The sequence below is a fragment of the Heloderma suspectum genome, chromosome 6 (assembly GCF_057233095.1).
Source record: "Heloderma suspectum isolate Gila_16-S chromosome 6, 16-S_ref, whole genome shotgun sequence".
NCBI classification, from domain to species: Eukaryota; Metazoa; Chordata; class Lepidosauria; order Squamata; family Helodermatidae; genus Heloderma; species Heloderma suspectum.
Window position 1 is genome coordinate 119,088,408 of NC_139463.1, and position 23,009 is coordinate 119,111,416.

Consider the following 23,009-nt stretch of genomic DNA (forward strand, 5'->3'; position numbering starts at 1 on the left):
GCCGGACCCGCCGCCGGGAGGGACATTCAGGGAAGGTAAGTCCCGTCCCGGGGGGGGACGGGGGGGCAGAGGATTTCTCCCCGAAACTTGTTCGGGGGGCCGAACACGTTGGCGCTCGGCCCCCCGAAGTTTCGGGGAGAAATTCTCCGCCATCCCTAGTTAGACAGCCAAAATAATCCATCTAGTCGCAAATGCAGTGACCAGAGCGTGGAGGAGAAGATCCTCTCTGCGCCCCACCTGCCCTGCATTGGATAGTCGGCCACCACTGAGTTCGGAAGTGGCTAAATATCCTCATACTATTGCACCCTAAGAATATTTACCCTACAGACAAGCCAACATAAGCTATTATTACAAAAGAAGAACATTATTGCTTTATGGAAATAATTAGCATAATACACCTGTTAGATTTCATTATCTTCTTTAAAAAAGTGTTGTCTATAATATGCCTATGCCTTAGTTACCAGGTTGCTGAGGCGCAAAAGATACAGAGGGTTTATTTTGGAGGCAACAGGTTTTAACAGTTGTGGCAGGGAGTTCCATAGTCCAAAAGTCTACACTTTTTTTAAAAAAGAGGGAACAGCAGTGGGGAAAAATGAGGAAGTAGCATCACATAAAGTGGCAGTGGTGGGAAAACCTATGTGGTTGCAGCTTGACAGGATAGCAGAATAAATGAAGGGTCTTCTTTCCTCTTGGGTTCATTGACTAAATGTTATGAGGCACCATCGTTTATTATCAGTCACTCTGATAAACTTTGACTCCCAACTCCTTTAGAAAATAGGAGCTGGGCTGTGGCCTTCAGTTCAGCAAGGAGCACTACACTCAGTTAATGATTTCGTATTCTGGCCAGAAATTGCCACTGGCACTTACTCTCTATGGAAACCTGGAACCCATCTGTTCCTTGTCCTACTGAAGAGCAAAGAAACCTTGTTGTCAGACCTGGAAAACCCAATTCGTGTTGCAGCTCGGAGCCAAGAAAAAAAAAATCTACCCTGTCATTATCCAATACAGGATAATTTGATTAGTTTGGTTTTGTTTTCCCCCTGAGAATGGCCCAGTGGATTTTCAGAAAGCCGAAAACAATACTGAAGCAAGTAGGGAAGTGGTTAGATAAACCCCTCCACTTCTGCCATTCAGGTCAGGAGGCAGGACTCCATGATGACTTTGATCTCTGACAGTTGCTTCTCTTCTGCTTTTTAGGCCAGATTCCATCAATGAATTGCTAAACTGTGTGGGCTTTGTAAGACATACGTTAATAGCCATGCTGCTGTTCTAGAGAAGTGGGAGAAGTCTCCCTCTAGGAAGTATATCAGCAAAATCAGGTGCCAGCCCGGGGATCCTCCTTAAACTAAGCATAGGCTGTAGATGGATACAGGAGGGCTTCTATGTAGAGAAAAGCTTTGCTGCCTGAGTACTGGGTTGTCCGTGTTTCTGTTGTTGCTTTTGCTTTTTCATTGGGTATGTGAAGTAGATACAACGAATTGCCGGACAATGGAACCTGCCCCTGTTGTATATGAGGCATATCAGTCAGGGGACTTCCTTATTGGTGGGATGGTTTCTCAGATCACTTCCTATTCCTCAGCATTTTCATTCAAGGAAGTTCCTTGGCAGCAGTTCTCTGACTTTAGAATGTAAGGAATTATTTTTCTCTCTCCTTTCTGCCTCATGCGAAACTGGCCAAATCATAAACACTGCATAGTGTAAATACAACATAATGCCGAAGGAACATTGATATTGTTCTAGGCACGTTAATTTTCAATGGTTAACATGTTTATGTATTCTACCCTGCTTACAAATGACTTTCTCCTCCTGAAATGAGAGATCTCCTTCTGAAGGGTGTGTGTGTGGGGTGGGGGGGGGGGTAGTGTTTTCTTTCTTCAGATCATATTTGTATAAGTGTCAGATGTTTGTAGTGTAATGATTTGCAGGCTGAGAAGAATTTAGGGGAAGTATTTGGTGCAAGAAAGACCTAAAGGAACAGTCACCCATGCAGAAGTTTCAAACCATGTTGAAGCGGGGGTGGGGGAGAGCAAAGAAACCCCAAGGTTGATACTGGCCCGGAGGAAAACCAATCCCTTTCATACTAAACAGAAAAGTATGCTGACAGAAATGGAGCCAATGTGGAGCTTGCTACTGAGAAAAGTCTAGAGGAGATAGCATAGTAGGGAGAGCAGAGCACCAAGGTTTGCAGAAGTACCCAGAACCTTAAATACAGAAATTCTAAGGGGGGGGGACACCGAAGCCCAATGAGGACTATGTGTGTTCACTTGGCATGTCAAATATCCCCTGGAAAAGAGAACAGGGAAAAAAGCTGGTGGGGTGGGGATAGATGATAATGCCTGCTTGAGATTCTTACATTTTACAGTATTCTTGAGGAGGGCAAGGTTCCTTACTGAACTGGAACACTCCTGCTAGGAGGTGAGAGGATACACTGCAATGTTTTATCACAGGGACCAATTGTTTCTCCAAATGACAAATGTTACAGCCAAAGAATGGGATGTTCCAGTTTGTAGCAGACTTGCAGAGTACTATACTTGTCTTTTGTTTTGGCTTTTTTCATGCATGTCAGTGACCTGAAAACAGAGCAGGATTTAATGGGACACAACTGATGTACAGAATGAGGACCACTAGTTATTCAATAACGACTTATAGAGATTAAAAACACAGCTCCAGCAATGCATTTAGACTGTAGAAAGTATTCCTATGCCTTTTCCTTGATTCAGCCATTATTCTCTTTTCAACTGTGTGCACAAATCCAGAACTTTTTCTCACCAGGCTAACTTCTGCACCCTTTCTCCTCTGGCATGACTGTGCACTTTCTCTCTCTTGCTCCTTCCTTCACAGTCTTCATGGCAGTTTTATCTCTGCTGCTGGGACACTTTAATATTTTCTCCAGCATTTTAGATAGAATGGAAGCTCATGGTTTTGGCATTTGGCCTCAAGTTTTTTTTTTTTTTTTTGTGCTACTTTCCCACTCGTTGGCATAATGGCATAATCTCTTTGTACTGAAAACTGCATCTTGTCCACTTTCTGTGATCTTAATATTTACAATGATCACACACACACAGAGAGACATACACACATACACACACACACACACCTGATTTCATGGTTAAAGGACAACTGGAACAAGGGCATAGGCATTATTTTTATGTGTACCTCTGCATGGCTGCATGGATTTGATGCACAGACACTGAAGCATGAGAGAGGGAGGTGTGTCCCCCAAGACGTTGTTAATCTCTAAGTCCCATCATCCCCAGTCAGAATGGCAAATGCTTAGGGATAATGGTAGTTGTAGCCCAACAATATATGGAAATCCACACATTCTCACTCCCAGGAGTAAATATGTAAAGATGCTGTATGAAACCGATGTATTTTCAAGAAGACCAGAAAGGGGAGAATGATTTCTGGCACTGCATCAAAACTCTGTGACACAGAGCTAACCTACATGGAAGTGGGTTTTGAGGTGGTTCTGTTTAAGTACGGATTTTCATAAAATTGGGTTAGCGCCTCCCGTGCCCAATGGTAGCCTGTAATGCAGTGTATATATTGAAAAACAAATGTTTGCCTGGGGCAAATGAGTAGAACTGAACGTGGTCAGATGGTAGGTGCAGGAAGAGAGGAGGCTTGCTCTCTGCCCCTTCTCCTCTGCTGCCCCTGCACTCAGTGAAGCTTTTAAAGTCAGTAAGGCTCTGCAAACCTTAGCATTTCCATATGTAACAGCCTCGTTATGCTCCCCTCCCCACTCCTGCACTCTGCGAATATTTAAAAGGACAGGCAGGGATTGAGTGCAGGGTCAAAACAGAGTCTTTTCAAAGCAGCAAGGCTGACTCCCATCCCCAAGACAATTAATTACTTCCAGGTAGGCATAAGCCCCCGCCCCATGCAACGCTTCCCTTCGACAGATCAGTGCCACTTCCACCAGCCCGCGCTGAAGCCAAGTGAGCTCCCACAGACTCCCAAACTACACTGAAGCCACTGTGACTGGAAACCCCACAACAATAGAGTTTAAATGCACACAGACCAACACACATACACACAGATGTAGGGCAAGAAATGCTGCATTAGCTATGGGGAGGGGGGCTGTCATCTCACATGATTGACTTGGGTACGGAGCAGAACCAGAATAAAATCCTGGTGTTGATGAGCCCGCAGCTTAGGTTCCCAACTACAACATACCAATGATGATGTAGCAAAATGGTTAGGCTCTATTCAGGGGTACCCCTACTGTTAGTCAGAGCGTGACACTTGCCTCAAGCAGAAGGAGCGAGGGGGGGTCACGGAAATGCACTGAGGCGTTGGGACAATGCATGGGAAAATTGGAATTACACATAAGAAGGTGACCTATATATTACTTCCAAGTAAGAGACAGTGGGGTATTCTTACAATAAGGCATCTAAAATGGAGGAGAAGAGACCAATACCGTGATACAAAAACTGTGTGGGTTGTTGAATTCTCCAATAACAGTTGATGGTTATTTGCAGCGTTGTGACAAAATTCTACCAGCACATCTTGGCCTTGGCTTTTGCTGTCAATGAGATCAACGAAAATCCTAAGGTCTTACTGAATGTCACACTTGGATTCCACATCTATGACAGCTACAATGATGCACTGATGACTTATCGTAACACCCTGGATCTTCTCTTCAGATCATCTAGATTTGTCCTCAACTATGAATGTGATACCCACAGAAAACAAATAGCTGTCATTGGGGCACTTGGCTTTGATACTACACTGTACATGGCAACAATCTTAAATACCTTCAAGATTCCACAGGTAGGAAAATTACACGGGGGCCAAAAAACATCTCTGACTTTCTGCTGCCACTGACTTTCTGGGGATCAGAGTCAGAAACCTGCAAATCTATTGTTTGAATGCTATTATGGGTAAATAGGTTGTATATAAGAGTCCTACAATTAAATAAATAAAATAACATGCTTTTGTCATTTGGTAGCTAATACTGTGTGTAGATTAATGATTCTAACTTATCTGCCAGTGTTTGTGTTACATAAAGGATATCTGAAGATTTATTGAATTTAGCATTTTCTTCCAAACACTTCATAATATTTTATCATTTTATTCTTTCAGCTCGCATATGGTTCAATTGCACCAGCAGTGTATGAGATGATGCAGCTCCCTTCTGTTTATCGCATGGTCCCAAATGAAGCCCATCAGTATATGGGAATTATCAGCCTACTTAAGCATTTTGGATGGATATGGATTGGGCTCTTTGTGGTGGATGATGATCAGGGAGAACGTTTCTTGCAGGCCCTGGAGCCATTGCTTTCTAAGAACAGAATCTGTTCAGACTTCATAGAACGAATCCCCAGGCAAGAGCGTTTGCATCCTACACATGAAGTGAATGTTATGGCCCATAATATCTATCAACTTATCAATTTTAGGAAATCCAGAATATTTGTCATCTATGGTGAAACTTTTACATTTATGTATCTGTGGTTTTTTACACATGGTATCGGAATTCCTGAACATAAGGAAAACACATTTGTTGGAAAGGTGTGGATTATAACAGCCCAGATTGATTTTATACTAGGAGGCATAAGCCGGGACTCCGATTTGCAAGTATTCCAAGGTGCCATTTACTTCTCGATTCACTCAAATGAACCTATCGGGTTCCAGAAATATCTTCAGATCCTAAAACCAGATTGGACACAAGCAGATGATTTTCTGGAAGAGTTCTGGGAGCAAGCATTTGGCTGTTCGGTTCCAGATCCCCTGGTGCCGTACAAGGTTGCTGGAAGATGTACTGGGGAAGAGAGGCTGGACACCCTCCTTGGGCATTCTTTTGAAATGCGCATGACTGGCCACAGCTACAGTATTTATAATGCCGTCTATGCTGTGGTGCACGCTTTACATGCCCGGTACTCATCTAGATCCAGTCGCAGAACAATGATGGGTGGCAAAAATGGTGAACTTCAGGAACTGCAGCCTTGGGAGGTAACATCTTCACAATGAAATGGCTTTATTTGAATGAATAGATAAGCCCAAACTTTGGCAGCATCTAACTTTTTGTTCCCCAAATTATTGTTGAATGAGGTCACAGGCATTCATCATCATGGGCTCTCCTTTCTCTGCCCTTCAAGCCTACAAAATAGGAAACAGCAAACTATTATCAGTTTGTCACTCAAAACTATGCTTCAGAATGGAACTTTGTTAGTTAAATTTGCATAAGATAATGGTGGGGGGGAGAGAGAGAATCCAGTAATAGTCAACCTAAAAGTAGAGTGAGTAATACCAATGGGATGTGTTAGTCCTGCCCAACTGGTCCCATTGTTTTTAGTAGGCTTATTCTATCAGTGTCTAAGTCTGGATCCAACCCCATATTACCAGGTTAAGACATTTTGATTGATTTCTGGTATCAAGTGTTCAACATTATTATTGTTTCTCTTTTTTTCTCTCTTTTTTTTTCTCCCCCCCCCCACTTTTTTTTGTTTTGTTTAACTAGCTCCATCCATTTCTTCAAGGCATTTCGTTTAACAACTCTGCTGGAGAAAAAGTATCTTTGAATGATAACAGGGAAATGGAAGGTGGATTTGATATAATGAACTTGGTTACCTTTCGAAACAAGTCGTTCCTTAAAGTGAAGATTGGATGGGTAGATCCCAATGCTCTGGAAGGGAAATTATTCAGCATTAATGAAGATATGATTGTTTGGCATAGGGGCTATAATCAGGTGTGGATTCAATGGAATTGAAGTGGGGAGGGCCAAAGTGGTGGATGAAACTGACAAGTTCTTCAACAAGTATGGAAAATGGCTCCGCTGGCCTAAAAGAAATAGTGTGTGCTGAGGATTAAAAAATCAAGGATGCTTATAGTAGGAATGCATAGCAGATAAGCAGACTTGTGCAAGATAGACAGAGTGAGTGAGTGAGAGAGAGAGAGAGAGAGAGAGAGAGAGAGAGAGAGATGTCTTGGTACCACACTTTAAGAAGGATGCAGGCAGACTGGAGAGGGTTCAGAGGAGGGCAACAAAGATGATCAGGGGACTGGAAACAAAGCCCTATGGAGAGAGACTGAAAGAAAAACTGGGCATGTTTAGCCTTGAAAAGAGAAGACTGAGGGGAGATACGATAGTGCTCTTCAAGTCCTTGAAAGGTTGTCACAGAGAGGAAGGCCAGGATTTCTTCTCGATCATCCCAGAGTGCAGGACATGGAATAATGGGCTCAAGTGACAGGAAGCCAGACTCCGACTGAATGTCAGGAAAAAAATCCTGATTGTTAGAGCAATACGACAATGGAACCAATTACCTAGGGAGGTAGTGGGCTCTCCCACACTGGAGGCATTCAAGACAAGGCTGGACAGCCATCTGTCAGAGATGCTCTGACTTGGACTCCTGCATGGATCAGGGGGTTGGACACGATGGCCTTGTAGGCCCCTTACAACCCTACTATTCTAGGATTCTATTATACATATATATGCACCTCCATTGGTGCAAATTTAAAAACCCACATTTAACAACAACAACAAAATGTGATCCCATTTGCACTGATTTCCATCACCATTAAAACAAGATCCAAAATCTGCATCTTGGATTGACTGACTACAGATCAAGTCAATGCCAGCAAGAGGAAATGGAATGAAATTTGCCAGGACTGAACTGGTAAGATCCCTTGAGATTTCACCCTCAAAATGGAATCCTCATACATCCCTGTGGTGGGCACATCATTATGAGTCAGCACTCAGAAACATCCTTTCATGACTAAGCCGACCCTATCATCATGGGTGACTAGGCTATGTAATGAGGCCATAGCCATCTATCACATCCCAAAACAAAGGGAGATGCGACATTAACATCCCAAATATATGAATTCCTTGCAGTTCATAATTCATTCTTGGCCATCCATGATTTAGTTGTGGGGAAGGAATTGACCTGTTGAATATTTCTGAGACTTGGTGGCTGAGCTGTGTGGACTTCGGCTTACCAAGCCTTTCCCACTGTCCTGGGTGCTCCTTGTGAAATCAGTTCAGGTGAGATTGTTTGAACAGGGGGTGTTGCCATCATCCATAGTAGTTCCATTTTCCTCTCTAGCATACCACTGTTTCGTGGATAGACTGAAAGGCCTATATGCGGTGCTAGGTCGAAGATACAGTTAGGGAGGCTGCTGGGCATCAGGATGGGTGGTACACCAGCAGCATCCCTCCCTGAGTAAGCTGAGGTGTTCTCTGCCTTGATGCCGGAGGAACCCAGGAGAGTGATCCTGGCGGACTTCAACATTCACATCTGGGCTGCTTCTAGGGGATTATCTTGGGACTTCATGGCCCCCATGGCAACCATGGGGGTGCCTCAATTGTTGTCAGCCCTGCTCACGGACCAGGACATACCTTCAGTTTTGTATTTGCCCCATGTTGTGACATGGATGGTCTGGAAAGGGGGAGGGGTCCAAATAATCCCTTTGTTTGTTTGTTTATTTATTTATTTATTTACTTACTTACTTATTTATTTCATTTCTATACCGCCCAATAGCCGAAGCTCTCTTTGTTCTGGTCAGACTGTTTCCTGGTGGTCTTTGGACCCATTATTCCAGTTTGCATGCTCTGCAGGGGTGGTGGACCAGCTAGGGTGTTCTTCCTCCAGAGACTAATGGAACCGACGGATCCCTGAGTGTGCTGGGCAAGTTTCCATTGGACCCAGCTGGCAATCCACTTGATGCCCTGGTGTCACTATGGAGTGGTGAGATAAACAGAGCTACCAAGAAGATAACTTCTGAGTGCCCTACCTGACATTGTGGGGCCCGTTCATCTCCTGGCATCCCAGGAAGGTGTGAACAATGAAACGAGCTGGGCAAGGACTAAAGCACCAACGGTGCAAGATCCACTTTGAAGCTGAGTGAACACATGGTAGAGCACATAATTGCACCTATTGCATGGCAATGAGGGAAGCAAAGAAGGCTTATTTTGTTGTTTCCATTGCATCCTCTAATTACCTCTCTCTCTCTCTCCATCTCTGCACGCATGTGTGTGAAAACTGAGAGATTCCAAGTGTTGGTAGGATAAAAACCCAGGCAATGGGGCATGATGGGAGAGAATCTCTGCTTCCAAAATTGCAAATGTGCCCATGGAACCCCCCTCCCAAATACAAATGTGCCCATGTGACTGCAGTTCCCTACTCCTGCAGTAATGCATCCAACCATGAGCTCAAATGATTCTTCCCCAAATGGCTCAATAAAGCTAGCTGAATGACACAGTAGGTCAGTTCTGTGCTGAACGCGTCTTTAAATGGGGGACTGGTGCCTGGACCCCATAAGGAGGTAGTGAGCTGGCCACTCCAAAGGAGATCTACCCTGGACCCAATAGTTCTCAAGAAATACTGTGCTGCTACAAATAGGGCAGGTGGTCCCAATATGGCACCAATGCAGCCCAAGGCACCTTCCTTGCTTCTTCCCAAGCACCCTTCCCCTTCTGATTTCAAATAATGTATTTTCTTACTGGCAGCTGGGATTACTTCACAGTGAAATCAATAGGTCTAGCCACAGTCATCTCCATTTCCCATCATTGTCTCTTCCCTTCATGTGGGTCTCTGAGACATTCTTAAGAAATGAAGGCTGTGGTCTCAGCACTGCAATTACACTCCAAGAAAAGGGGGAATGACAAAGAGACCCCTCAAATGAAGCCATAACTGTCAATTAAGCTATAAACCATATGAAGGAATGTATGTAAATAAATGACTGCTTATGTTGTGTAACATTTGAATTTTCTGTGTGACCTCTGAAAGGCTATAAAGTATTTGTGTAGGCCTGAGGCCTAGTATTGTTACTGTGTTGAAGGCCTGTGTTAGTCCTTGGTGACAATACCTGAATTGACATACTTGGGACTAGGAATGTACAAAAGTCACTTACCTTTTGCAGGTGTGATTCGCGGTGGGGGGGGAGGCACTACATCCCTCCCCCCAGAATCCTGCCTGGCCGGTTCTGCTCCGCGGCGGCTCCGTGGAGCCGCCGGGCAGGGCACTCCACAGCCGGAGTTCTGGCTGTGGCCGGGCTGCTGCAGATACAAATGGCAGCTGCCGTAACGGCCGCCATTTGCGTCCTGCCAGGCTGCCGTGATAGGCTATGTAAGTATTTATGTAGCCTATCATGGGAAAGAGCAGGGATGCAAATGGCAGGCGCTATGCCGTTTGCGCCGCTGCTCTTTCTGTGATAGGCTACGTAAGTATTTATATAGCCTATCACAGTAAAGGCAGCCATGCAAATGGCATAGTGGCCGCCATTTGCGTGGCTACATTTACCATGATAGGCTACGTCAATACTTATGTTGCCTATCACGGCAGCTTGGCAGGAGTCAAATGGCGGCCACAGCAGCCGGCCGAAAGAACAGATGCCGCCGCCGCCACCCCAGGTAAATTTTGTTCCGGGGGAATTCTGCGGGGTGGTGGCGGTGGGAGGCCGTTCCTCCATGGGTTTCGGGGGGGCAAATGCCAGTGCATTCGGCCTCACTGAAATCCGTGGTGGAGTTCTCTGCCATCCCTACTTGGGACTAGGGATGTACGAAAGTCACTTACCTTTCGCTGATTAAGTTGATGGTGGGGGGGAGGGGCTCTGTCCCTCCCCCTGGAAACCTGGATGGGGGGGAGGCGCTCTGTTCCTCCCCCCCCGGAATCCTGGCCGGCCAGCTGTGCTCCGCAGGGATTCTGCTGAGCCGCTGGCCAGCTCCGCCGCCGTTTGCATCCCTGCAGTCAGCCATGATAGGCTACGTAATTGTTTACGTAGCCTATCACGGCTTTTTTTTTTTTTAACTGGAAATGGCGGTGGTGGCAGCTAGTTGGAAGACCAGCTGCCGCAGCCGCCACTGCCGCACCACCACCGGAGTCGCCGCTGGAGCCACCGCCGCCAGGAAGATCCACCCCAGGTAAGTCTCGTCCCGGGGGCAGCGGGGGGGGGCAGACTGTTCCACCACTGATTTCAGGGGGCCGAATGCGCTGGCATTCGCCCTCCCCGAGATCCGTGGCAGAATTCTCTGACATCCCTACTTGGGACTGCCTTTGAAAACAGTCCACAATCTCCAAAATAGTCCAAAATAGGGCAACGAGATTGTTAACAGGAACTGGCCAATGAGATCACATTACAAAAGTACTTTTCCAGCTGCACTGGCTGCTAGTCCATTTCTGGACCTGATTCAAAGTGCTCGCATTAACATTCGAAGCCCTTAACGGCTTGGGGCCAGGTTATCTGTAGGATCGCCTCCCCCATATGTGCCTGCCTGGATCCTAAGATCATCTTCTGGGGTCCTTCTCCGTGAACCCCTGCCAAAAGAAGTGAGGCGGGTAGCTACTAGGAGGAGGGCCTTTGCTGTTGTGGCACCCTGGCTGTGGAATGAGCTCCCTAGTGAGGTTCGCCTGGCACATACATTGTATTCCTTCTGCCACCAGGTGAAGACCTTTTTATTTGCCCAGGCATTTTAGCATTTTAGCTTTCTAGTCTTTTAGCTTTGCTGTTCTAAATCAGTATTTTAAATCTCTACATTGCTTCCCCACCTTTTCCCCATGACTGGGACACAAGGCAGCTTACAAAAATTAAAACATATACAATTAAAACATATGAAAATATACAAAAGTTAAAATACAAATTAAACATCAATACAATTAAAATTATATTAAAACATTAAAACAGCATTTTAGCAACTTACCACCAGGTTCCAACTATGTCCCAAAGGCCTGCTGGAACAAGAATGTTTTAGCGAGCCACCAGAAACACATCAAGGAGGGAGCCATCCTAGCCTAGCTGGGAAGGATGTTCCTCAGCCGTGGGGCAGCCACTGAGAAGGCCTTCTCCTGGGTTCCCACCAAACGTGCCAGTGACAGTGGTGGAACTGAGAGAAGGGCCTCCCCAGGAGATCTCAGGGCATGGACAGGTTCATAAGGGAGGATATGGTCTTTCAGATAACCTGGACCAGAGCCATATAGGGCTTTATAGGTCATAGCCAGCACTTTGAATTGTGCCCGGAAACAGACTGGGAGCCAGTGAAGCTGTTTTAACAAGGGAGTTGAATGCTCCCTGTAACCAGCCCCACTCAACAGTCTGGGTTTTATTCTGCCTTTATACTGGTTGTATTGTTATATTGTGGGTTTAATGTTTTTATATTTTATATTGTTTATTGGGTGTGTTTTGGTTTTAATTTTTGTGAACCTCCCAGAGAGCTTCAGCTATTGGGCGGTCTAGAAATGAAATGAAATGAAATGAATAAATGAATGAACAAATAAATTTATTAAGCTTTAGTACAGTAGGATTATTGACAGCTACTTGGCTATCCTTACTAGCGATGTACGAAACACTTACCTGGTTTTGTCCAGGGACATCCACGGTGTGGGGGGGGAGGTGCTCCGTCCCTCCCCCCAAAATCCTTGATGGGGGGGAGGCGATCCGTTCCTCCCCTGTGGAGTCCTGTCCGGCCAGCTCCGCTCTGCAGCCAGGCCGTGGAGCCGCCAGCAGGGCCAAACCACAGGACGTCCTCCAGCTGCTGCCGGGCTGCTGTGGACACAAATGGTGTCCTGAGTAGGGAACGCCATTTGCGTCCCTATGGTAGCCCGTGATAGGCTACATAAATATTTAGGTAGCCTATCACAGCTAAAGCAGGAACACAAATGGCGTAGGGGACAGAATTTGCGTTCCCGCTTTAGCCGTGATAGGCTACCTAAATATTTATGTTGCCTATCGCGGGCTACCATAGGGACGCAAAAGGCGACCCCTACTCAGGATGCCATTTGCGTCTGCAGCAGCCCGACAGCAGCTGGAGCCACCTCCGCCGTCGGATCCGCCGCCAGAGACGAAGCCTCAGCCGGAGCCGCAGTCAGGTAGGCTCCGTTTCACGGGGCTTTTGCGGGGTGTTGGGGCGGGTTGCTCCATTCCGCCATGGATTCAGGGGGGCGAATTCACTGGAATTAACATCCCTAATCCTTACCTTTGTGGATTGAAACACTCAGCTGAGTCAGCCATTTCTTTTCTTCAGACCCCAAATATTCCTCAGCGAGCCAGCATACTGTATTCAAAAAAAATATTTATTTATTTATTCATTCATTCATTTCATTTCTATACTGCCCAATAGCCGAAGCTCTCTGGGTGGTTCACAAAAATTAAAACCAAACAACACACAATAAAACAATTTAAAATATATAGAACATTAATATATATAGTTCAATATATAGATCAAAAAAAGCTCTTCCATGTTCAAGAATTATCTAACAGATAGTTGCATGCACCATGTTCTACATTATTCCATGTCAGATGACCACGTGTTTATTTGTATACTAGCTGAAGGTTTCCCCCCCCCTAGTATCTCCCTTCTTCAACACTCTTCATATTTATTTATGGATAGGTCCAGCCCCTTTCTGTCTGTAGTGACTCTTGTCAACCTGGTTATGAGAAGACAAAAAAGGAAGGGGAGAAGTTTTGTTGCTATGATTGTAATCCATGTCCAGAAGGGAAGATTTCAAACCAAACAGGTAGGTGATGTAATGCACCAAATATTCCAGCAAATAGGCTTAATACTGCAATACCATTTTGGAAGATGGAGCTGCCAAGAGGCAATGGTTCTCATTATTATTCAGAAAAGATCGACATACCGAGGGGTGAAGGCTAACTTTTTTTTTTAAAGAAACAAACTAATACAGCAAGAAAGCAAAACACTACAGAGCAATAATTGTAGAAAAAAACTACAGAGCAAGATTTTAAGGTGTATGTACTTACTCTTACTGTGAACCCCCTTAGAATTGCAATGGATGGACTTCAAGAACAGCTTGGTATACATCAACTTTTTCGGGTCAACTTGCATTGAGATTTCCCCCTGGGAGTATCTCAGAGTCTCATATATATAATATTATGCACATAGTAATCCCAGCCATGTCCTGGCCATACTCCAGTGACTTTGAGAACTAGACACTCATGAAAAGCGAAAGGATGAGATCTAGCAAGTGGCAAGCAGACAGCATACATAGCTATATGACCATCACGGACACTCCTGCCTGTTTGTACTCAGTGGTGGACATCAAAGTCTTTCCAAGGACTATCTAAAGGTAAGTAATAGCCTCTCAAGTTGTACCATCTCAAATCGTTAGGTGGCTCTGGCTGCTTAAAGATGAAGACACAGCCAGAGGTCTAGGCACGGAAAGGAGCAATTCTTGTTCAGCAGTAACTCCTTGAAATGTCAATGATCTTCACATTTCCACTATTCCATGACCATGTAATTACTCTGTAAAGAATCAGACATTGATTTGCATTGTCAATTTTACGACACTTCCAAACCTGGTAGAAGATCATATCATGGTAATTATTCAGATTCTGGAACCAGATGGGGAATGTAAGAAATGCAGGACCAGAAAGATCAGAAAGACAGATTCAAGAGACAAATTGGATGAAAGGAGAGTTTGTAGTATCCCTCTGGTATATCAAGCTGTCTTCTCACAAGACAAACTCCAAATTTGAAACTACAAGATACTAGTCATCAGCAGAAGCAGTCAGTTTTTCAAGTTAGTTGTGGAAATGGTTCCAGTTCACATAGAACGTCCCATTGTGATGAGCACTCTTTCTTTCTTTTTTCAGACACTGATGACTGTTTGAAATGCCCAGAAGATCAGTATCCAAATAAGGACCATGACAGATGCATCCCTAAAGTTATAAGCTTTCTGTCCTATGAAGAACCATTGGGGAAAGGTTTAGCTTCAGTTGCTCTTTCCTTTTCATTGATCACAGCCTTGGTGCTGCAAACATTTATTAAGCACAGAGACACCCCCATAGTCAAAGCCAACAATCGGGGCCTCACCTACACTCTCCTCATCTCTCTCCTGCTCTGCTTCCTCTCTTCTCTGTTGTTCGTTGGACAGCCTGGGAAACTGAGCTGCCTTCTCCAACAACCAATGTTTGGTTTGATTTTCTCAGTGGCTGTTTCTTGTGTGTTAGCCAAAACCATCACTGTGGTTGTCGCTTTCATGGCCACCAAGCCAGGGTCCAGCATCAGGAAGTGGGTTGGACAAAGGCTGGCCGCCTCCATTGTCCTTTCTTGCTCCCTCACTCAAGCTGGCGTTTGTGTTGTGTGGGTCAAAACCTCTCCCCCATTCCCAGACGTAGACATGCACTCAGTCACTGAAGAAATCACTGTGCAATGTAATGCAGGGTCTGTCATCATGCTTTATTTTGTCCTGGGGTACATTGGACTTCTGTCTATCATTAGCTTCTTGGTGGCTTTCCTTGCCAGGAAGTTGCCTGACAGTTTTAATGAAGCCAAGTATATCACCTTCAGCATGCTGATGTTTTGCAGTGTTTGGTTGTCTTTTGTTCCGGCCTATTTAAGCACCAAGGGCAAATACATGGTAGCTGTGGAGATCTTTTCCATCTTAGCCTCCAGTGCTGGATTGTTAGGCTGCATCTTTCCCCCCAAATGTTACATTATTCTTTTCAAGCCTGAGCTGAACAGCAGGGAGCAGCTCATAAGGAGAAAGAATTAAAGCATCAATCTGTCCAATTAAATGTATTCATTCCATAGAGATAGTGGGATTACTCTAATGAATTATCAGTTTAAGAAACCAGACATTGCTATCATGCCGTTTTTTCACATATCATCTCTGTGTATCATCATAGGGAGAGGTGAGACACCAAGACCTTTTCCATTGATCTGGCTTTACTTTTACTTTTCACCTTGTTACCTGATCTAGTCATTTAGAGATTCCCCCAAATCCTGCTATTTATGTAACTGCTCATCATTTACATACCAAATAGCAACCACAGCACATTTTTGGATCTGTGTATTCATCTGAGATTGTGCATGTGATAAAAATCTTTCTAAAAATACTACATTCAGGCCGTTTCTATCATTTCCAGCCATGATGGCCCTCATGTACAGATGTGCAGTCACCCTACTAGACATGGTGAAGAAAATGTCAGGGTAGATTTACTACAGTTCAGGACATGAATTCCTCTTCAAGATCTTTACTCCTTTATGAAAGGGATGATGTTGCCTGGGGGAGGCAGCAGCCTAGTAGGTAGTCCTTCACCCAACTCTGGAATCAAAGCAAAAGTAGGGATGGCGGAGAATTCCTCCATGGACTCCAGTGAGTCCCCCTGGAGTCTGTGGCGGAATGGCCTCTCCCCCTGCCACCCTGCAGAATCCCCCAGGATGGACCTACCTGGTGACGGATGCGGCGGCTCCAGCGGCAGCTCTGGAGGCGGCTGAAGTGGCGGTGGCGGCGGCTCTGGCCGCTGCCAGGTTACTGTGGCAACAAATGGCGGCCATCGTAGCAGCCGCCATTTGCATCCCTACGCTAGCCCATGATAGGCTATGTATATATTTACCTAGCGTATCACGGCTAAAGCAGGGACGCAAATGGTGTCCCCTACGCAGGACGCCATTTGCGTCCACAGCAGCCTGGCAGTGGGTGGAGGTCCCGCTGAGGGTCACACCAGCTGGCGGCTCCGAGACTGGCCATGGAACGGAGCCAGCCAGGCAGGATTCTGGGGGGGGGGAGGAACAGATCGCCTCCCCCCACCTGCGGACCCCAGCGGAGCCAGGCAAGTGGGGTTTCGTATACCCCTAAAAAAAAAAAAAAGTATCAGGAGATCCTTGAGAAAGTCATGGAATATATTTACAAAGTGCAATCCATCTTTTAGAATTGATGATCATCGTTTTAAAGGAACTTAAAGTCCCAGTTTAGTCAGGTTGAAGATTTTTTTCTCTTCAGCTTCCCATACCTTGAATGTGATGATGAATCTTAACCCACATCCATGATTGCATCTTCCTACTTTATCTGGAGTGGGTGAGATCAAGCCGAAGATTGCCAGGTTACTTATTTTGTTGTTGTTCAGTCGTTCAGTCGTGTCCGACTCTTCGTGACCCCATGGACCATAGCATGCCAGGCCGTCCTGTCCTGCGCTCTCTCCCGGAGTGTGCTCAAGTTCATATTCATTGCATCAGTGATGCTATCTAGCCATCTCATCCTCTGCCGTCCCCGTCTCCTTTTGACTTCAATCTTTTCCAGCATCAGGGTCTTTTCCAGGGAGTTTTCTCTTCGCATCCGGTGGCCAAAATATTTCAGCTTCAGCTTCAGTATCTGTCCTTCCATTGAGCAGTCAGGGTTGATTTCCTTTAGGATGGACTGATTTGACCTCCTTGCAGTCCAGGGGACTCGTAAGAGTCTTCTCCAGCACCACAGTTCAAAAGCATCAATTCTTCAGTGCTCAGCCTTCCTTACAGTCCAGCTCTCACAGCCATATGCTGCTACTGGGAAAACCATAGCTTTGATTATACGGACCTTTGTCGGCAAGGTGATGTCTCTGCTTCTTACTATGCTGTCTAGGTTTGCCATAGCTTTCCTCCCAAGGAGCAAGCATCTTTTAATTTCATGGCTACAGTCACCGTCTGCGGTGATCTTGGAGGCCAAGAAAATAAAATCTGTCACTGCTTCCATTTCTTCCCTTTCTATATGCCAGGAAGTGGTGGGGCCAGATGCCATGATCTTCATTTTTTTTAATGTTGAGTTTCAAACCAGCTTTTGCACTCTCCACTTTCACCCTCAACCAGAGGCTCTTTAGATCCTCTTTGCTTTCTGCCATTAGGGTGGTATCATCTGCGTATCTGAGGTTGTTGATAATTCTCCCGACAATCTTAATTCTGACCTGTGATTCATCCAACCCGGCGTTTCTCATGATGTACTTTGCATATAAATTAAATAAGGAGGGTGACAATATACAGCCTTGTCGTACTCCTTTCCCAGTTTTGAACCAATCGGTTGTTCCATGTCCGGTTCTTACTGTTGCATCTTGACCCTTGTACAGGTTTCTCAGGAGACAGGTAAGGTGGTGTGGTACTCCTATCTATTTAAGAATTTGCCACAGTTTGTTGTGATCTACACTATCAAAGGTTTTAGCGTAGTCAATGAAGCAGAAATAGGTTACTTATTACTTATTACCATGAACTCAAATTAACAAAGCAGTCAAATTCTTAAGATAAACTTATCTGTTTTACCAGAAACTGACCTAGGTCTGATGGGAGAATGTGGCTTGCGTGCATTTGAATTCATGTTTTCTAGTGTATGTGCCTTATGTATGCATAAGGCACATACATACATACCCTCCTGCCCTGTGTATGATAGAATGAGTTTAGTGTAGAAACAGAAATATAAGGCATAGGTTATGAAAAGCCTGCAAATCAGTGTCTGCAGTAGCTAAGCAAGAAAAGAGGTTACAATATGGCAGGAATGGGTCACTTAACTTGGTTGAGGAGCTGGATGACCCCCACAGCCATCCCTCCCATGGGACCCATGAGGTTGTGAGCCAGTGCCCATCCCAATTGGGAGGGGACACCCTGCACAGAGGAACACCCACTATTATCTCCCATCAGTATTTGAAGATAACAGCAGGGATCCCGCTCCCTGTTAGCTCTTGGTATTTATGGTGCATCGTGGAAAGTTGCAGAACCTCTTTCAACCCAAGAGCTGAATTTCAGTTTGGAGAAGCTTTCAAGGACTGCATTCCAGTAGCGGGTTAGGCTGCTTGTCTCAGTCCAATGCATTCCCATGGCCATTCTGAAGGACACCTGATTACTATTCCCATGCGGAAGTAGAGGCCATTCCTCTGGAGCGTGCATCAAGCAGAGACTCTTCGGTTTATTGGGGTGCTAACTCTATCACCCCTGAGCAATTTAAGGGGGGGGTCCTGCTCTTTTCTGTGGGGCTACTCATCTCAGTCCAATGCATTCCCATGGCCATTCCGAAGGACACCTGATTGTCATGGTCATGCGGAAGTAAGGGCCATTCCTATGGAGCACGCATCACGCAGAGACTCTTAGGATGTTTGGCGTACTAACGTCATCATCACCCGTGGAGGGGGACAATGACTGTTCGCGTCCGTGACATTCCTTAAGTCACACATGTCTCCTGGGTGGTGCTAAAGAACAGTCACTTCCAAGCGAACATCTGAAGCTTCGAAGTTAGGGCAGCCAGTCAATCCTAGTGAACTCCTGGCTATACGACATCGCATCAATCACCCATGGATAGTTTTGGGGCTCCCACTTCTTCCTTTGGGACTTGGACTTCTTGTTTCAACCCAGGGCATTCCTTAGGGACGGCGGAGAATTTCTCCCCGAAACTTCGGGGGGCCGAGCGCCAACGTGTTCGGCCCCCCGAACAAGTTTCGGGGAGAAATCCTCCGAACCCCAACGCCCCCCGCACGCCCCCCGGGACGGGACTTACCTTCACCGAATGTCCCTCCCGGCGGCGGGTCCAGCCAGCGGTTCGGCGGGTGTTCAAGCGGGGAGGGAGCGGCAGCTGGTCTTTCGACTGGCTGCCGCCGCCGCCATTGCAATAGAAGAAAAAAAAAAACGCCCCCTGATAGGATACGTGACGATTAACGTAGCCTATCATGGCTAGATTTGCAAAGTCAGCCATGATAGGCTACGTCAATCGTCACGTAGCCTATCACGGGTGACTTAAAAAAAAAAAAAAAGCGTACGGATAATGGTCGCCCCCATAGGGAGCCGCCATTCCTGTTCCTTATTTGGTTGCTGTAGTCTACGTAAAGATTTACGTAGACTACGGCGAAAATAAGGGCAATGCTATTTTTTCTTTTTTTCTGTTTTTTTTAAAAGTCACCCGTGATAGGCTACGTGACGATTGACGTAGCCAATCACGGCTGACTTTGCAAATCTAGCCGTGATAGGCTACGTTAATCGTCACGTAGCCTATCAGGGGGCGTTTTTCTGTTTTTTTAAAAACTTTCGAGTTCGCGGCCGGGCGAGGTGGGAAGCCTCCCCCCTGGCCTGAATTTCAGCTGGGGCGGGGCGGGAAGCCTCCCCGCCGGCCTGAACTTCGCGGGGGGAGCAGCGAAGTGCCTCCCCCCCACCGCGAACAAGCTTCGGCGAAAGGTAAGGGACTTTCGTCCACCCCTAGCATTCCTAGGGCCATTCAGAAAGACATTTGGATATCATACACAGGGAGGGGTTATCACTATGGAAAGGGAATGAGATCATGACTCTTGGGGCCTTTAGGGATACTCCCTCTGTCAGCTGTGAGAAGTATTGAGGCTCATGGCTGTGCATGGAGACCCTGCTTTGCTTTGGATGCCACTTTGGACCCTCCAAATCAGCCCCGCTTTGACTCAGTCCAATTCAGAGTCCCTCTGTTCTGACTCGGTTCCAGATCCAAAGTGAGATTTGGACATAGACTTGCATGGGGAAACACAAATGGCCATAACATTTTCAGTTGTCATGATATATACATGAAACTGGGGGGGGGGCGGGGGGGCAGGTCTCTGCTGACATGGAGGGGATCTCACCTGCCAAACTTCAGACAGTTTGGCCCAGTACTTTTTGTGCTGGGTGCAGCTGAAATTTGAGTTTTTCCACAAAAACTCTCAAAGCAAAGAGCTACCTCTCAGCACCACACCGCCTCCATTTCTGCCTCCTGCCTGCTCGCGCCGCCGTCTATGGCCATGTTTCCAGGGCAATGGAAGGAAAAGCTAATGACGGAGTACTGCATTTTAATTTAAAAGGTCCATGCAGGGCTTCACGAGCAGGTTCTCCACACTAGTAAAAATTGCTTCACAGATTTATTTCCTGGTAGGGGTTGGAGTGAATGTCATCTGACTGGCGGGGGCTGCTCAACCAATAATTGAGGCTTACTGCTCTCTCTCCCCCCCTTCTCCTTTCCCCTGAAAGTCCAGATGCACCTGCATTTCAGGAGCAAGCCTCACTGACACAATGGGAGTCACTTCTGAGTAGACAGGCACATGCTTGTGCTGGGAAAGAAAGCAGTAAATACAAAGGGGACTGGGCAAAAAGAGGATCCATAAAATCAAAAAGGGATCCTCATGAGTTCATATGATTTTTAAAGGGGAGACCCACAAACCCACCATCCAATCACAAAGCACTTCTGCTTCCTTGGACTGAACCAGAAAAAAAAAATCACAGATCTGCCACTCGTGGGCACAGCCATGGCTCAAAAACATGGGTCCTTGGCAGGGATCCTCTTGATTTCATATGATTTTTGCAGAACAAATCCCCCAAATCACAGAGCACATCTGCCTCCATGGACTGAACCAGACAAATCATGGATCTGCCACTCGTCAGTGCAGCCACAGTGGGGGAAAAAATGTATTCAAGGCAGGGGCCCTATGATTTTTTACAAGAAAGTTAAGCCGAAACACCATCATATCACAGAGCATATCTATAGGGATGTATGAAAATACTTACCTTTCGGGGATTATGCTGATGGTAGGGGGGGAGGCGCTCCGTCTCCCCCCCCCCCCGGAATCCTGGCCGGCCGGCTGTGCTCTGCAGCCAGCAGCCGGACATCCGGCGCTAGTTAGCAGGGACGCAAAGGGTGGCGGCCATAGCCGCCACCGTTTGCGTCCCTGCAGTCAGCTGTGATAGGCTACATAAATGTTTACGTTGACTTTAAGAAAACAAACGGGCGTACGCAAATGGTGGCGGAACACTGAACCCATGGTAAATAGGATACAAGTAATCGGCATGTACTCAGTAAAAGAGCATTTGACTGAGATCAGTCCAATGACAAAGGCGGCAACAGAAGGAGAGCAGCAAATGAAGGCCAGTTGGAAAGACGGATCTTACACAGCTTCCTAAATGTAGGCCTAGTTCCCAATGCATGGGCTCTTCCATTTCAGCAACAACAATGAAGGTGTGAAATCGGAACAGCCCTGATCAGATTTCCTGCGTTTTGTTTTGTTTTGTTTTGTTTTGGGAAAGAAGTCGGGGATACTGGCCTGGATAGGCTTTTGGTTTTTTCCATTTTTTTTGTGCACCGCCCAGAGAGCTTCGGCTATTGGGCTGTATAGAAATGAAATAAACAAACAAACAAACAAACAAAAAAATAATGATGATGATTTTCTTGGGCCTTGCAATTTACATTTGGGTAAATATGGGGTCTAGTGAGTTTAGAGTTTAAGGGGTAAGAGATGGTGTTTCTAGGGGGTTAATGCTAATGTGTGATGGGGCAAGTAGGGGAGCAAAATCCACTGTCTTAGAGGCTTGCTAGATGCTGATAAGACATGTTTTGATAACCTTCCAACCTTACCAACTGCCTCTTCCATATAAGAAACCTGGGTAAAAAGTAAGCGGTCATAGATAAGAACACGTTGCGGTTTGGGGATTCCCCTGTCTGGAGATAAAAGGAAGAAAAAAAGGAACTGTTGACCACAAAAAAGGAAAATTTACACCTGTTTTGTAGTCAGCACCTTACGGTAAGGACAGAAGTGGTTTTGAGGACAAAAGGGTGGCTTTTCTGGGAATAGGATGACCTATAATGTAACATAGACCAATAGATAAAAAGATTTTAGAACATGTAAGAAGAAAGAGTTCACCAAGTTTGGGAGGTTCCTGCACTGAGCAGAGGGTTGGACTCGATGGTCTTATAGGCCCCTTCCAACCCTACTATTCTATGATTCGAAGAGTATTTAAGTCCATGCAGAATGGGACAGGAGTGTCTTTCTCCTGGTTATAGGGCCTCCAGTGTTTGTGTGTGGGTGTGAGGGGGTGGAGGGATCCTGTTTGTAATGAAACTTTAAAATCTTTGCCAGATAAAGGAGGATCCCCTTGCTGGTAACCTACCAGTGTGAGTGGTAGGCATACAGCTAAGTGGAAGGCTTGTGTGTTCGTTAAACTTTATCTTTCTTTATCTTTCTTTAATAAATGAATTTATCTTATGCCATTGTTCTAGTCCTTATTTGTAGAATTTCAGTAAATCTGAGTGAATCTGAATTCTGTCTCAGTCCCCAAAGGAACCTCACCTACAACATCAGGGCCAAGCTGAGGCTGTTTAAATAAGGGTTCCTAGGTATCCAATACCAGGGACCCCGACATTTTAGCCTCCAGTTTTTCTCATAATTCTGTGGTATTCCTATAGCCATTTGGCAATACAAGCCTGTTGTAAGAGGAGGTTGCGGGGGGAGGGGGGATATGCAAGCACTGAAATAATGTTCAGCAGTTTTTTTGGGAAACCACCACCACCACACCACTTGTTAAGGCCAATTGACACTGGTGCTTACAGATCATTATG

General features: G+C 45.8%; 1 protein-coding gene and 1 pseudogene across 2 annotated transcripts; both read left to right on the forward strand.

Annotated features, from left to right (window-relative positions):
- The first annotated feature begins 1,362 nt into the window (after nucleotides 1-1,362).
- On the forward strand, nucleotides 1,363-15,449 carry LOC146342860 (vomeronasal type-2 receptor 26-like). The gene is made up of 5 exons (XM_084808043.1): nucleotides 1,363-1,628; nucleotides 4,482-4,773; nucleotides 6,461-6,688; nucleotides 13,325-13,451; nucleotides 14,548-15,449. The coding sequence occupies exons 1-5, from the start codon at nucleotides 1,363-1,365 to the stop codon at nucleotides 15,447-15,449; spliced, it is 1,815 nt and encodes a 604-aa protein (XP_084664169.1).
- Nucleotides 5,005-5,815, forward strand: LOC146342861 (vomeronasal type-2 receptor 116-like; annotated as a pseudogene). Its single transcript, XR_014784018.1, has one exon. The product of XR_014784018.1 is annotated as a vomeronasal type-2 receptor 116-like (transcript).
- Nucleotides 15,450-23,009: the final 7,560 nt, after the last annotated feature.